Raw genomic sequence first — 13,224 nt, 5'->3', positions numbered from 1 at the left:
CACTTCCCAGATGATGGGTGGCCGGGCAGGGGCGCTCCTCACTTCCCAGACAATGGGTGGTCGGGCAGAGGTGCTCGATCACTTCCCAGACGCTGGATGTCCAGGCAGAAGCGCTCCTCACTTCCCAGACGGGGCGGCCGGGCAGAGGCGCTCCTCGCATCTTCCCAGACGGGGCGGCCGGTCAGGGGTGCTCCTCACTTCTTCCCAGATGGGGTGGCTGAGCAGATGTGCTACTCACTTCCCAGACGGGGTGGCCGGGCAGAGGCGTTCCTCACTTCCCAGATGATGGGCAGCCGGGCAGAGGCACTCCTCAATTCTTCCCAGACGGGGTGGCCAGGCAGAGGCGCTCCTCACTTCTTCCCAGATGGGGCGGCTGGGCAGAGGCGCTCCTCACTTCTTCCCAGACGGGGCAGCCGGGCAGATTCACTCCTCAATTCCCAGATGGGGCGGCCAGGCAGAGGCAACCCTCACTTCTTCCCAGACTTGGGGGCTGGGCAGAAGCGCTCCTCACTTCTTCCCAGATGGGGTGGCGGGGCAGAGGCGCTCCTCACTTTTTCCCAGACAGGGCGGCCGGGCAGAGGGGCTCCTCACTTCTTCCCAGATGGGGCGGCTGGGCCGAGGTGGTCCTCACTTCCCAGACTGGGTGGATGGGCAGAGGCGCTCCTCATTTCTTCCCAGACGGGGAGGCCGGGCGGAGGCGCTTCTCACTTCCCAGACAATGGGTGGCTGGGCAGAGGCGCTCCTCACTTCCCAGACCGGGCGGCTGGGCAGAGGCATTCCTCACTTCTTCCCAGACAGGGCGGCCGGGCAGAGGTGCTCCTCACTTGTTTCCAGAGGGGGCAGCCGGGCAGAGGTGCTCCTCACTTCCCAGATGGGGCGGTCGGGCAGAGGCGCTCCTCACTTCCCAGACGGGGCGGCTGGGCAGAGGTGCTCCTCACTTCTTCCCAGACGGGGCAGCTATGCAGAGGTGCTCCTCACTTCTTCCCAGACAGGGCCGCCGGCAGAAGTGCTCCTCACTTCCCAGACGGGGCGGCTGGGCAGAGGGTATCAATACTTCTTCCCACACGGGGCAGCCAGGCAGAGACACTCCTCACTTCTTCCCAGATGGGGCGGCCGGGCAGAGGGGCTCCTCAATTCTTCCCAGACAGGGCAGCTGGGCAGAGGCGCTCCTCACTTCCCAGACTGGGCACCCAGGCAGAGGCGCTCCTCACTTCTTCCCAGACAGGGCGGCCGGTCAGAGGCTCTCCTTACTTCCCAGATGATGTGTGGACGGTCAGAGGCACTCCTCACTTCCCAGATGATGGCTGGCCAAGCAGAGGCGCTCCTCACTTCCCAGACGGGGCGGCCGGGCAGAGGCACTCCTCACTTCCCAGACGGGGCGGACAGGCAGAGGTGCTCCTCACTTCCCAGACGGGGCGGCTGGGCAGAGGCGCTCCTCACTTCCCAGACGGGGCGGCCGGGCAGAGGCGCTCCTCACTTCCCAGACGGGGTGGCCGGGCAGAAGCACTCCTCCCTTCTTCCCAGACGGGGCAGCCGGGCAGAGGTGCTCCTCACTTGTTTCCAGATGGGGCGGCCGGTTAGAGGCGCTCCTCACTTCCCAGATGGGGCGGCCAGGCAGAGGCACTCCGCACTTCCCAGATGGGGCGGCAGGGCAGAGGCACTCCTCACTTCCCAGAAGATGGGCGGCAGGGCAGAGGCGTTCCTCACTTCTTCCCAGATGGGGCGGCAGGGCAGAGGCACTCCGCACTTCCCAGACGGGGTGGCTGGGCAGAGGCTCTCCTCACTTCTTCCCGGATGGGGCGGCTGGGCAGAGGCACTACTCAATTCCCAGACAAGGCGGCCAGGCAGAGGCGCTCCTCACTTCTTCTCAGACGGGGCGGCCGGGCAGAGGAGCTCCTCACTTCCCAGATGATGGGCGGCCAGGCAGAGGCGCTCCTCACTTCTTCCCAGACGGGGCGGCCGGGCAGAGGCGCTCCTCACTTCTTCCAGATGGGGTGGCTGGGCAGAGGCGCTCCTCACTTCTCAGACGGGGCGGCTGGGCAGAGGCGCTCCTCACTTCTTCCAAGACGGGGGGGCTGGGCAGAGGCGCTCCTCACTTCTTCCCAGACAGGGCGGCCGGGCAGAGGCACACCTCACTTCTTCCCAGATGAGGCGGTCGGGCAGTGGCGCTGCTCAATTCCTAGACGGGGCGGCCGTGCAGAGGAGCTCTTCACTTCTTCCCAGAAGGGGCGGCTGGGAAGAGGCGCTCCTGACTTCTTCACAGACTAGGCGGCCAGGCAGAAGTGCTCCTCAATTCTTCCCAGACTGGGCGACCGGGCAGAGTCGCTCCTCATTTCCCAGACGGGGCGGCCGGGCAGAGGCACTCCTCACTTCCCAGACGGTGCGTGGCCGGGCAGAGGCGCTCCTCACTTCCCAGAGGATGGATGGCCGGGCTGAGGTGCTCCTCACTTCCCAGAAGATGGGTGGCCGGGCAGTGGCACTCCTCACTTACCAGACGATGCGTGGCCGGGCAGAGGCACTCCTCACTTCGCAGACAATGGGTGGCAGGGCAGAGGCACTCCTCACTTCCCAGACAGGACAGCCGGGTAGAGGCGCTCCTCACTTCCCAGAAGGGGCGGCCAGGCAGAGGTGCTCCTCACTTCTTCCCAGATGGGCGGCTGGGCAGAGGGGCTCCTCACTTCTTTCCAGATGGGGCAGACGGGCAGAGGTGCTCCTCACTTCCCAGACGCAGCGGCCAGGCAGAGGCGCTCCTCACTTCTTCCCAGATGGGGCGGCTGGGCAGAGGCGCTCCTCACTTCTTCCCAGACGGGGTGGCCGGGCCGATTCACTCCTCAATTCCCAGATGGGGCGGCCAGGAAGGGGCAATCCTCACTTCTTCCCAGACGTGGAAGCCCTCCTCACTTCTTCCCAGAAGTGGCGACCGGTCAGAGGCGCAGCTCACTTCTTCCCAGACGAGGCGGTCGCGCAGAGGCGCTCCTCACTTCCCAGTCAGGGCGGCCGGGAAGAGGCGCAGTGGCCAGGCAGAGGTCCTCTCACTTCCAGACAGGGGACCGGCAGAGGCCCTCACTTCCAGACGAGGGGTGGCCGGGCAAGGCCCTCCCGGGCAGAGGCGCTCCTCACTTCCCTTACGATGGGTGGCCGGGCAGAGGCGCTCCTCACTTCCCAGACGGCGGGGCTGGGCAGAGGCGCTCCTCACTTCTTCCCAGATGATGGGTGGCCGCGCAGAGGCACTCCTCACTTCCCAGATGATGGGTGGCCGGGCAGAGGCGCTCCTCACTTCCCAGACGATGGGTGGTCGGGCATAGGCGCTCCTCACTTCGCAGACAATGGGTGTCCAGGCAGAGGCGCTCCTCACTTCCCAGAAAGGGCGTCCGGGCAGAGGCGCTCCTCACTTCTTCCCAGATGGGGCGGCTGGGCAGAGGCACTCCTCACTTCTTCCAAGACAGGGCGGCCGGGCAGATTCGCTCCTCAATTCCCAGATGGGGCGGCCAGGAAGAGGCAATCCTCACTTCTTCCCAGGCGTGGGGGCTGCGCAGAAGCACTCCTCAGTTCTTCCCAGAAGTGGCGGCCGGTCAGAGGCGCACCTCACTTCTTCCCAGACGAGGTGGTCACGCAGAGGCGCTCCTCACTTCCCAGTCGGGGCTGCCGGGCGGAGGTGCTCCTCACTTCTTCCCAGACGGGGCGGCCGGGAAGAGGCGCTCCTCACTTCTTCCCAGACGGGGCGGCCAGGCAGAGGTGCTCCTCACTTTTTCCCAGACGGGGAGACCGGGCAGAGGTGCTCCTCACTTCTGAGATGGGGTGGCCGGGCAGCGGCACTCCTCACTTCCCAGACGATGGGTGGCCTAGCAGAGGCGCTCCTCACTTCCCAGATGATGCGTAGCCGGGCAGAGGCGCTCCTCATTTCCCATACGGGGCGGGCGGGCAGAAGTGCTCCTCAATTCTTCCCATACGGGGCGGCCAGGCAGAGGTGCTCCTCACTTCTTCCCAGAAAGGGCAACCGCGGAAAGGCACTCCTCACTTCCCATACGATGTGTGGACGGGCAGAGGCACTCCTCACTTCCCAGATGATGGGTGGCCAGGCAGAGGCGCTCCTCACTTCCCAGGCGGGGCGGCCGTGCAGAGGCGCTCCTCACTTCCCAGACGATGGGTGGCCACGCAGAGGCGCTCCTCACTTCCCAGATGATGGGTGGCCGGGCGCTTTGAGGTCCATTGTCGAAAAATATATATATTCAAATAAACACTACACGGAAGCATACTATGAAACTTCTTCCATATCTGTGCATTCAACTAAAAGAGTTGAACCTTAGTTTTGATTGAGCTGTTTTGAAAAACTCTTTCTGTATAAACTGCAAGTGGACATTTGGAGAACAATGAGGCCTACGGTGAAAAACAAATCATCTTCCCCTAAAAACTCAATGGAAGCATTCTGTGAAACTTCTTTCTCAACTGTGCATTCAACTAACAGAGTTGAACCTTACTTTTGATGGAGTAGTTTTGAAACACTCTTTCTGTATAAACTGCATGTGGACATTTGGAGCACTTTGAGGCCTATCGTGGAAAATGGAATAACTTCAAATAAAAACTACACAGAAGCATTCTATGAAACTTCTTTCTGATCTGTGCATTTAACTAACAGAGTTGAAACTTACTTTTGATAGAGCAGTTTTGAAACACACTTTCTGTATAAACTGCAAGTGGGTATTTTGAGCGCTGTGAGGTCTATCATTGAAAAAGGAATATCTTCAAATAAAAACTACACAGAAGCATTTTGTATAACTTCTTTCTGATCTGCGCATTCAACTAACAGAGTTGAATCTTACTTTTGATTGAGCAGTTTTGAAACACTCTATTTGTAGAATCTGCAAGTGGACATTTGGAGAACATTGAGGTCTATGGTGAAAAAAGAATTATCTTCCCCTAAAAACTACACGGAAGCATTATGTGAAACTTCTTTCTGATCTCTGCAATCATCTAACAGAATTTAACCTTACTTTTGATTTAGCAGTTTTGAAACAATCTTTCTGTATATACTGCAAGTGGACGTTTGGAGAACATAGAGGCTTACGGTGAAAAGCGAAATATCTTCCCCTAAAAACTGCACGGAATCATTCTGTGAAACTTGTTTCTGATCCGTGCATTCAACTAACAGAGTTTAACCTTACTTTTGATTGCGCAGTTTTGAAACACTCTTTCTGTAAAAACTGCAAGTGAACATTTGGAGCGCTATGAGGCCAATCATGGAAAAAGGAATATCTTCAAATAAAAACTACACAGAAACATTCTGTGAAACTTCTTTCTGATCTGTGCATTCAACTAACAGAGTTGAACCTTAATTTTGATTGAGCAGTTTTGAGACACACTTTCTGTGGAGTCTGCAAGTGGACATTTGGAGAACATTGAGGCCTATGGTGAAAAAAGTAATATCTTCACTTAAAAACTACACGGAAGCATTCTGTGAAACTACTTTCAGATCTGTGCATTCAACTAACAAAGTCTAACCTTACTTTTGATTGAGAAGTTTTGAAACACTCTTTCTGTATAAACTGCAAGTGGACACTTGGAGCGCTTTGAGGCCTATCGTTGAAAGAGGGATATCTTCAAATAAAAACTACACAGAAGCATTCTGTGAAACTTCTTTCTGATCTGTGCATTCAACTCACAGAGTTGAACCTTACTTTTGATTGAGCAGTGTTGAAACACTCTTTTTTTAGAATCTACAAGTGGACATTTTGAGAACATTGAGGCCAATGGTGAAAAAAGAAATATCTTCCCCTAAAAACTACACGGAAGCATTCTATGAAACTTCTTTCTGATCTGTGCATTCAACAAACAGAGTTTTACATTTCTTTTGATTGAGCAGTTTTGAAACACTCTTTCTGTATAAACTGCAAGTGGACATTTGGAGAACATTGAGGTCTATGGTGGAAAACAAATTATCTTCCCGGAAAAACTGCATGGAAACATTCTGTGCAACATCTTTCTTATCTGTGCATTCAACTAATGGAGTGGAACCTTACTTTGATTGAGCCGTTTTGAAACACTCTATCTGTATAAACTACAAGTGTACATTTAGAGTGCTTCGAAATATCTTCCCCTAAAAACTACAACTTTCTGATCTGTTGGTTGAAAGCACAGAAACATTCTGCGAAATTTCTATCTGATTTCTGTATTCATCTCACAGTGTTAAAGCTTTCTCTAAGTTCATTAAGAATCTGCAAGTGGACATTTGGAGGGCTTTGAGGTGGTATGTTGAAAAAGGATATATCTTCCCAGAAAAACTACACTGAAATATTCTGCAAAATTTCTTTCTGATGTGTGTATTCGTCTCATGGAGTTAAACTTTTCCTACCTTCAGCAGGTTTGAAACAGTGTTTTTATAGAATCTGCAAGTGGATATTTGAGAATATTTCGTCCCAAGCGGGTTATGAAATATCTTCACATAAAAACTATACAGAAGCATTCTGAACAACTTCTTACTGATTGGTGCATAGAATACACAGAGCTGAAGATTTCTTTTGATTGAGCAGTTTGGAAACACTCTGTTTGTATAATCTGCAGGTGGACATTTGGAGCGCTTTGTGGCCTATGGTGGAAATGGATATATCTTCCCACAAAAACTAAACAGAAACATTCTGTGAAATTTCTTTCTGATGTGTGTATTCATCTCACGGAATTAAAGCTTTCCTTAATTTCAGCAGGTTTGAAACCGTCTTTGTCTAGAATATACAAGTGGATATTTGAGATTATTTCGTCCAAAGCGGGTTATGAAATATCTTCACATAAAAACTAGACAGAAACATTCTGAACAACTTCTTTCTGATCGGTGCATTCAATACACAGAACTGAAGCTTTCTTTTGCTTGAGCAGTTTGGAAACACTTTGTTTGAAGAATCTGTAAGTGGACACTTGGAGGGCTCTGAGGCCTGTGGTGAAAAAAGGATATACCTTCCCACAAAAATTACACAGAAACATTCTGCGAAATTTCTTTCTGATGTGTGTATTCATCTTACGGAGTTAAAGTTTTCTCTAAGTTCAGCAGGATTGATACAGTGTTTTTCTAAAATCTGCAGGTGGATATTTGCGATTATTTCGTCTGAAGCGGTTTATGAAATATCTTCACATAAAAACTAGACAGAAGAATTCTGAATAACTTCTTTCTAATCGGTGCATTAAATACACAGAGCTGAAGCTTTCTTTTCATTGAGCAGTTTGGAAACACTCTGTTTGAAGAATCTTCAAGTGGGCATTTGGAGGGCTTTGAGGCCTATGGTGCAAAAGGAAATATCTTCCCACAAAAACTACCCAGAAACATTCTGCGAAATTTCTTTCTGATATGTGTATTCATGTCACGGAGGTAAAGCTTTCTCTAAGTTCAGCAGGTTTGAAAGAGTCTTTTTCTAGAATCCACAAGAGGATATTTGAGATTATTTTGTCCGAAGCGGGTTATGAAATTTCTTCACATAAAAACTTGACAGAAGCATTCTGAACAACTTCTTTCTGATCGGTGCATTCAATACACAGAGCTGAACTTTTCTTTTGATTGAGCAGTTTGGAAACACTCTGTCTGAAGTATCTGCAAGTGGACATTTGGAGGGCTTGAGGCCTATGGTGAAAAAGGATATATCTTCCCAGAAAAACTACACAGAAACATTCTGCGAAATTTCTTTCTGATACGTGTATTCATCTCATGGAGCTAAAGCTTTCTCTAATTACAGCAGGTCTGAAACAGTCTTTTTCCAAAATCTGCAAGTGGATGTTTGTGATTATTTCATCCGAAGCGGGTTATGAAATATCTTCACATGAAAACTAGATGGAAGCATGCTGAAAAACTTCTTTCTGATTGGTGCATTCAATACACAGAGCTGAACCTTTCTTTTGATTGAGCAGTTTGGAAACACTCTGTTTGAAGAATCTGTAATGGACAGTTGGAGGGCTTTGAGGCCTATGGTGAAAAAGGATATATCTTCCCACAAAAACTACATAGAAGCATTCTGCGAAATTTCTTTCTGATGTGTGTATTCATCTCACGGAGTTAAAGCTTTCTCTAAGTTCAGCAGGCCTTAAACAGTGTTTTTCTAGAATCTGCAAGTGGATATTTGAGATTATTTAGTCCGAAACGGGTTATGAAATAGCATCCCGTAAAAACTAGACAGAAGCATTGTGAAGAACTTCTTTCTGATGGGTGCATTCTATACACAGAGCTGAACTTTTCTTTTGATTGAGTAGTTTGGAAACATTCTGTTTGTAGAATCTGCAAGTGGACATTTGGAGGGCTTTGTGGCATATGGTGAAAAAGGATATATCTTTCAACAAAAACTACACAGAAACATTCTACGAAATTTCTTTCTGATGTGTGTATTTATCTAACAGAGTTAAAGCTTTCTTTAAGTTCAGCAGGTCTGAAACAGTCTTTTTCTAGAATCTGCAATTTGATATTTGCGATTATTTCATTTGAAGTGGGTTATGAAATATCTTCACAGAAAAATTAGAGAGAAGCATTCTGAAGAAATTCTTTCTGATTGGTGCATTCAATACCCCCAGCTGAACCTGTCTTTTGCTTGAACAGTTTGGAAACACTCTGTTTGAAGAATCTGCAAGTGGACATTTGGAGGGCTTTGAGGCCTATGGTGTAAAAGTATATATCTTCCCACAAAAACTCCTCAGAAACATTCTGCAAAATTTGTTTCTGATGTGTTTGTTCATCTCACGGAGTTAAAGCTTTCTCTAAATTCAGCAGGTTTGAAACAGTGTTTTCCTAGGATCTGAGAGTGGCTATTTGAGATTATTTGGTCCGAAGTGGGTTATGACGTATCTGCACATAAAAACTAGACAGAAGCACTCCGAACAACTTCTTTCTGATCGGAGCATTCAATTCACAGAGCTGAAATTTCTTTTGATTGAGCAGTTACAAAAAACTCTGTTTGAGGAATCTGCAATTGGACATTTGGAGGGCTTTGAGGCCTATCGTGAAAAGGGGTATATCTTCCCACAAAAACTACACAGAAGCATTCTGTGAAATTTCTTTCTGATGCGTCTATACATCTCATGGATTTAAAGCTTTCTCTGAGTTCAGCAGGTTTTAAACAGTGTTTTTCTAGAATCTGCAAGTGGGTATTTGAGATTATTTCGTCCGAAGCGGGTTATGAAATATCTTCACTTAAAAACTAGACAGAAGCATTCTGAGCAACTATTTTCTGATTGGTGCATTCAATACACAGAACTGAAGCTTTCTTTTGATTGAGCAGTTTGGAAACACTCTGTTTGAAGAATCTGCAAGTGGACATTTCGAGGGGGTTGAGGTCTTTGGTGAAAAAGGATACGTCTTCCCACGAAAACTACACAGAAACATTCTGCGAAATTTCTTTCTGATGTGTGTATTCATGTCACGGAGTTAAAGCTTTCCATAAGTCCAGCAGGTTTGAAAGAGTCTTTTTCTAGAATCTGCAAGTGGATATTTGGGATTATTTATTCCAAAGCGCTTTATGAAATATCTTCACATAGAAACTAGACAGATGCATTCTGAACAACTTTCTGATCAGTACATTCAATACACAGAGTTGAAACTTTCTTTTGATTGAGCAGTTTGGAAACACTCTCTTTGAAGTATCTGCAAGTGGACCTTTGGAAGGCTTGGAGCCTATGGTGAAAAATGATATATCTTCCTACAAAAACTACACAGAAACATTTTGCGAAATTTCTCTCTGATGTGTGTATTCATCTCATGGAGTTAAAGGTTTCTCTAAGTTCAGCAGGTTTGAAACAGTCTTTTCCTAGAATCTGCAAGTGGGTATTTGAGATTATTTCCCCTGAAGCGGGTTATGAAATACCTTCAAATAAAAACTAGACAGAAGCATTCTGAACAACTTCTTTCTGATCTGTGCATTCAATACACAGAGCTGAACATTTCTTTTGATTGAGCAGTTTGGAAACACTCTGTTTGAAGAATCTGCAAGTGGACATTTGGAGGGCTTTGAGGCCTATGGTGAAAAAAGATATATCTTCCCAGAAAAACTACACAGAACATTCTGCAAAATTTCTTTCTGATGTGTGTATTCATCTCATGGAGTTAAAGCTTTCTCTAAGATCAGCAGGTCGGAAACAGTCTTTTTCTAGAATCTGCAAGTGGATATTTGAGATTATTTTGCCTGAAGTGGGTTATGAAATATCTTCACATAAAAACTAGACAGAAGCATGCTGAACAACTTGTTTCTGATCGGTGCATTCAATACACAGAGCTGAATATTTCCTTTGATTGACCAGTTTGGAAACACTCTGTTTGAAGAATCTGCCAGTGGACATTTGTAGGGCTTTGAGGCCTAAGTTGAAAAAGGATATAGCTTCCCACAAAAACTACACAGAAGCATTCTGCGAAATTTCTTTCTGATGTGTGTATTCATCTCACGGAGTTAAAGCTTTCTCTAATTTCAGCAGGTTTAAACAGTCTTTTTCTAGGATCTGCAAGTGGATATTTGAGATTATTTCATCTGAAGCGGATTATGAAATATCTTCACATAAAAACTAGACAGAAGCCTTCTGAATAACTTCTTTCTGATTGCTGCATTCATTACACAGAGATAAACCTCTCTTTTGATTCAGCAGTTTGGAAACACTCTGTTTGAAGAATCTGCAATGGACTGTTGGAAGGCTTTGAGGCCTATGGTGAAAAAGGATATATCTTCCCACAAAAACTACACAGAAACATTCTGCGAAATTTCTTTCTGATGTTTGTATTAATCTCGCGGAGTTAAAGCTTTCTCTAAGTTCAACAGGTTTGAAACAGTCTTTTTCTAGAATCTGCATGTGGATATTTGAGATTATTTCGTCTGAAGCGGGTTATGAAATATCTTCACATAAAAACTATATAGAAGCATTCTGAACAACTTCTTTCTGATCAGTGCATTCAATACATAGAGCTGAACATTTCTTTTCTTTGAGCAGTTTGGAAACACTCAGTTTGAAGAATATGCAAGTGGAAATTTTGAGGGCTTTGCGGCCTATGGTGAGTAAGGATATATCTTCCCACAGAAACTGCACAGAAGCATTCTTCGAAATTACTTTCTGATGTATGCATTCATCTCACGGAGTTAAAGCTTTCTCTAAGTTCAGCAGGTTTGAAAGAGTCTTTTTCTAGAATCTGCAAGTGGATATTTGAGATTACTTCGTCCAAAGCGGGTTATGAAATATCTTCACATATAAACTAGACAGAAGCATTCTGAATAACTTCTTCCTGATCCGTGCATTCAACACACAGAGCTGAACCTTTCTTTTGATTGAGCCGTTTGGAAATACTCTCTTTGAAGAATCTGCAAGTGGACATTTGGAGGGCTTTGAGGGCTGTGGTGAAAAAGGATATATCTTCCCAGAAAAACTACACAGAAACATTCTGCGAAATTTCTTTCTGATGTGTGTATTCATCTCATGGAGTTAAAGCTTTCTCTAAGTTCAGCAGGTTTGAAACAGTCTTTTCCTAGAGTCTGCAAGTGGGTATTTGAGATTATTTCCCCCGAAGCGGGTTATGAAATATCTTCAAACAAAAACTAGACAAAAGCATTCTGAACAACTTCTTTCTTATCGGTGCATTCAATACATAGAGCTTAAGCTTTCTTTTGATTGAGCAGTTTGGAAACACTCTGAAGAATCTGCAAGTGGACATTTGGAGGGCTTTGAGGCCTATGGTGCAAAAGGAAATATCTTCCCACAAAAACTACCCGGAAACATTCTGCGAAATTTCTTGCTGATGTGTGTATTCATCTCACGGAGTTAAAGCTTTCTCTATGTTCAGCAGGTTTGAAACAGTCTTTTTCTAGAATCTGCAAGTGGATATTTGAGATTATTTCGTCCAAAACATGTTATGAAATATCTTCACATAACAACTATACAGAAGCATTCTAAACAACTTCATTTGATCAGAGCATTCAATACACAGAGCTGAAGCTTTCTTTTGATTGAGCAGTTTGGAAACACTCTGTTAAGAATCTGCAAGTGGAAATTTGGAGGGCTTTGAGGCTTATGGTGAAAAATATTACATCTTCCCACAAAAACTACACAGAAACATTCTGTGAAATTTCTTTCTGATTTGTGTATTTATCTCATGGAGTTAAACCTTTCTCTAAGTTCAGCAGGTTTGAAACAGTGTTTTTCTAGAATCTGCAAGTGGATATTTGAGATTATTTCTTCCAAAGCGGGTTATGAAATATTTTCACATAAAAACTAGACAGAAGCATTCTGAACATCTTTCTGATCTTTGCATTCAATACACAGAGCTGAACCTTTCTTTTGATTGAGCAGTTTGGAAACACTCTGTTTGAAGTATCTGCAAGTGAACATTTGGAGGGCTTTGAGGCCTATGGTGAAAAAGGATATATCTTCCCACAAAAACTACACAAAATTATTCTGCGAAATTTCTTTCTCATGTGTGCATTCATTTCACTGATTTAAAGCTTTCTGTAAGTTCAGCAGGTTTGAAACAGTCTTTTTCTAGAATCTGCCATTGTATATTTGAGATTATTTCATCCGAAGCAGGTTATGAAATACCTTCACATAAAAACCAGACAGAATCATTCTGAACAACTTCTTTCTGATATTTGCCTTCAATACACAGAGCTGAACCTTTCTTTTTTTTTTTTTCTGAAGAATTTTGGGTCCTTTACTTTCTTTATTTTTTTTTTATTATACTTCAGGTTTTAGGGTACATGTGCACAATGTGCAGGTTTGTTACATATGTATCCATGTGCCATGTTGATTTCCTGCCCCCATTAACTCGTCATTTAGCATTAGGTATATCTCCTAATGTTGTCCCTCCGCCCTCCCCCAACCCCACAACTGTCCCCGGAGTGTGATGTTCCCCTTCCTGTGTCCATGAGTTCTCATTGTTCAATTCCCACCTATGAGTGAGAACATGCGGTGTTTGGTTTTTTGTCCTTGCGATAGTTTACTGAAAATGGTGTTTTCCAGCTTCATCCATGTCCCTACAAAGGACACGAACTCATCATTTTTTATGGCTGCATAGTATTCCATGGGGTATATGCGCCACATTTTCTTAATCCAGTCTATCGTTGTTGGACATTTGTGTTGGTTCCAACTCTTTGCTATTGTGAAGAGTGCTGCAATAAACATACGTGTGCATGTGTCTTTATAGCAGCATGATTTATAGTCCTTTGGGTATATACCCAGTAATGGGATGGCTGGGTCGAATGGTATTTCTAGTTCTAGATCCCTGAGGAA

The 13,224-nt window shown here is 46.0% G+C and overlaps 1 protein-coding gene across 1 annotated transcript; it reads left to right on the top strand.

Annotated features, from left to right (window-relative positions):
• Window positions 1-260: 260 nt before the first annotated feature.
• On the top strand, window positions 261-11,007 carry LOC116478811 (uncharacterized; the record flags this gene model as incomplete). The annotated part of the gene is made up of 4 exons (XM_058425772.1): window positions 261-446; window positions 835-927; window positions 1,280-1,537; window positions 10,939-11,007. Coding segments are annotated over 4 exons (606 nt in total), but the record flags the coding sequence as incomplete, so codon positions are not given.
• Between the last annotated feature and the right edge of the window lie 2,217 nt (window positions 11,008-13,224).

Source organism: Hylobates moloch, unplaced genomic scaffold (assembly GCF_009828535.3).
Source record: "Hylobates moloch isolate HMO894 unplaced genomic scaffold, HMol_V3 SCAFFOLD_12, whole genome shotgun sequence".
Lineage (NCBI taxonomy): Eukaryota > Metazoa > Chordata > Mammalia > Primates > Hylobatidae > Hylobates > Hylobates moloch.
Note: the sequence above shows the minus strand (reverse complement) of the source record. Positions and strands in the feature narration are given on the sequence as shown.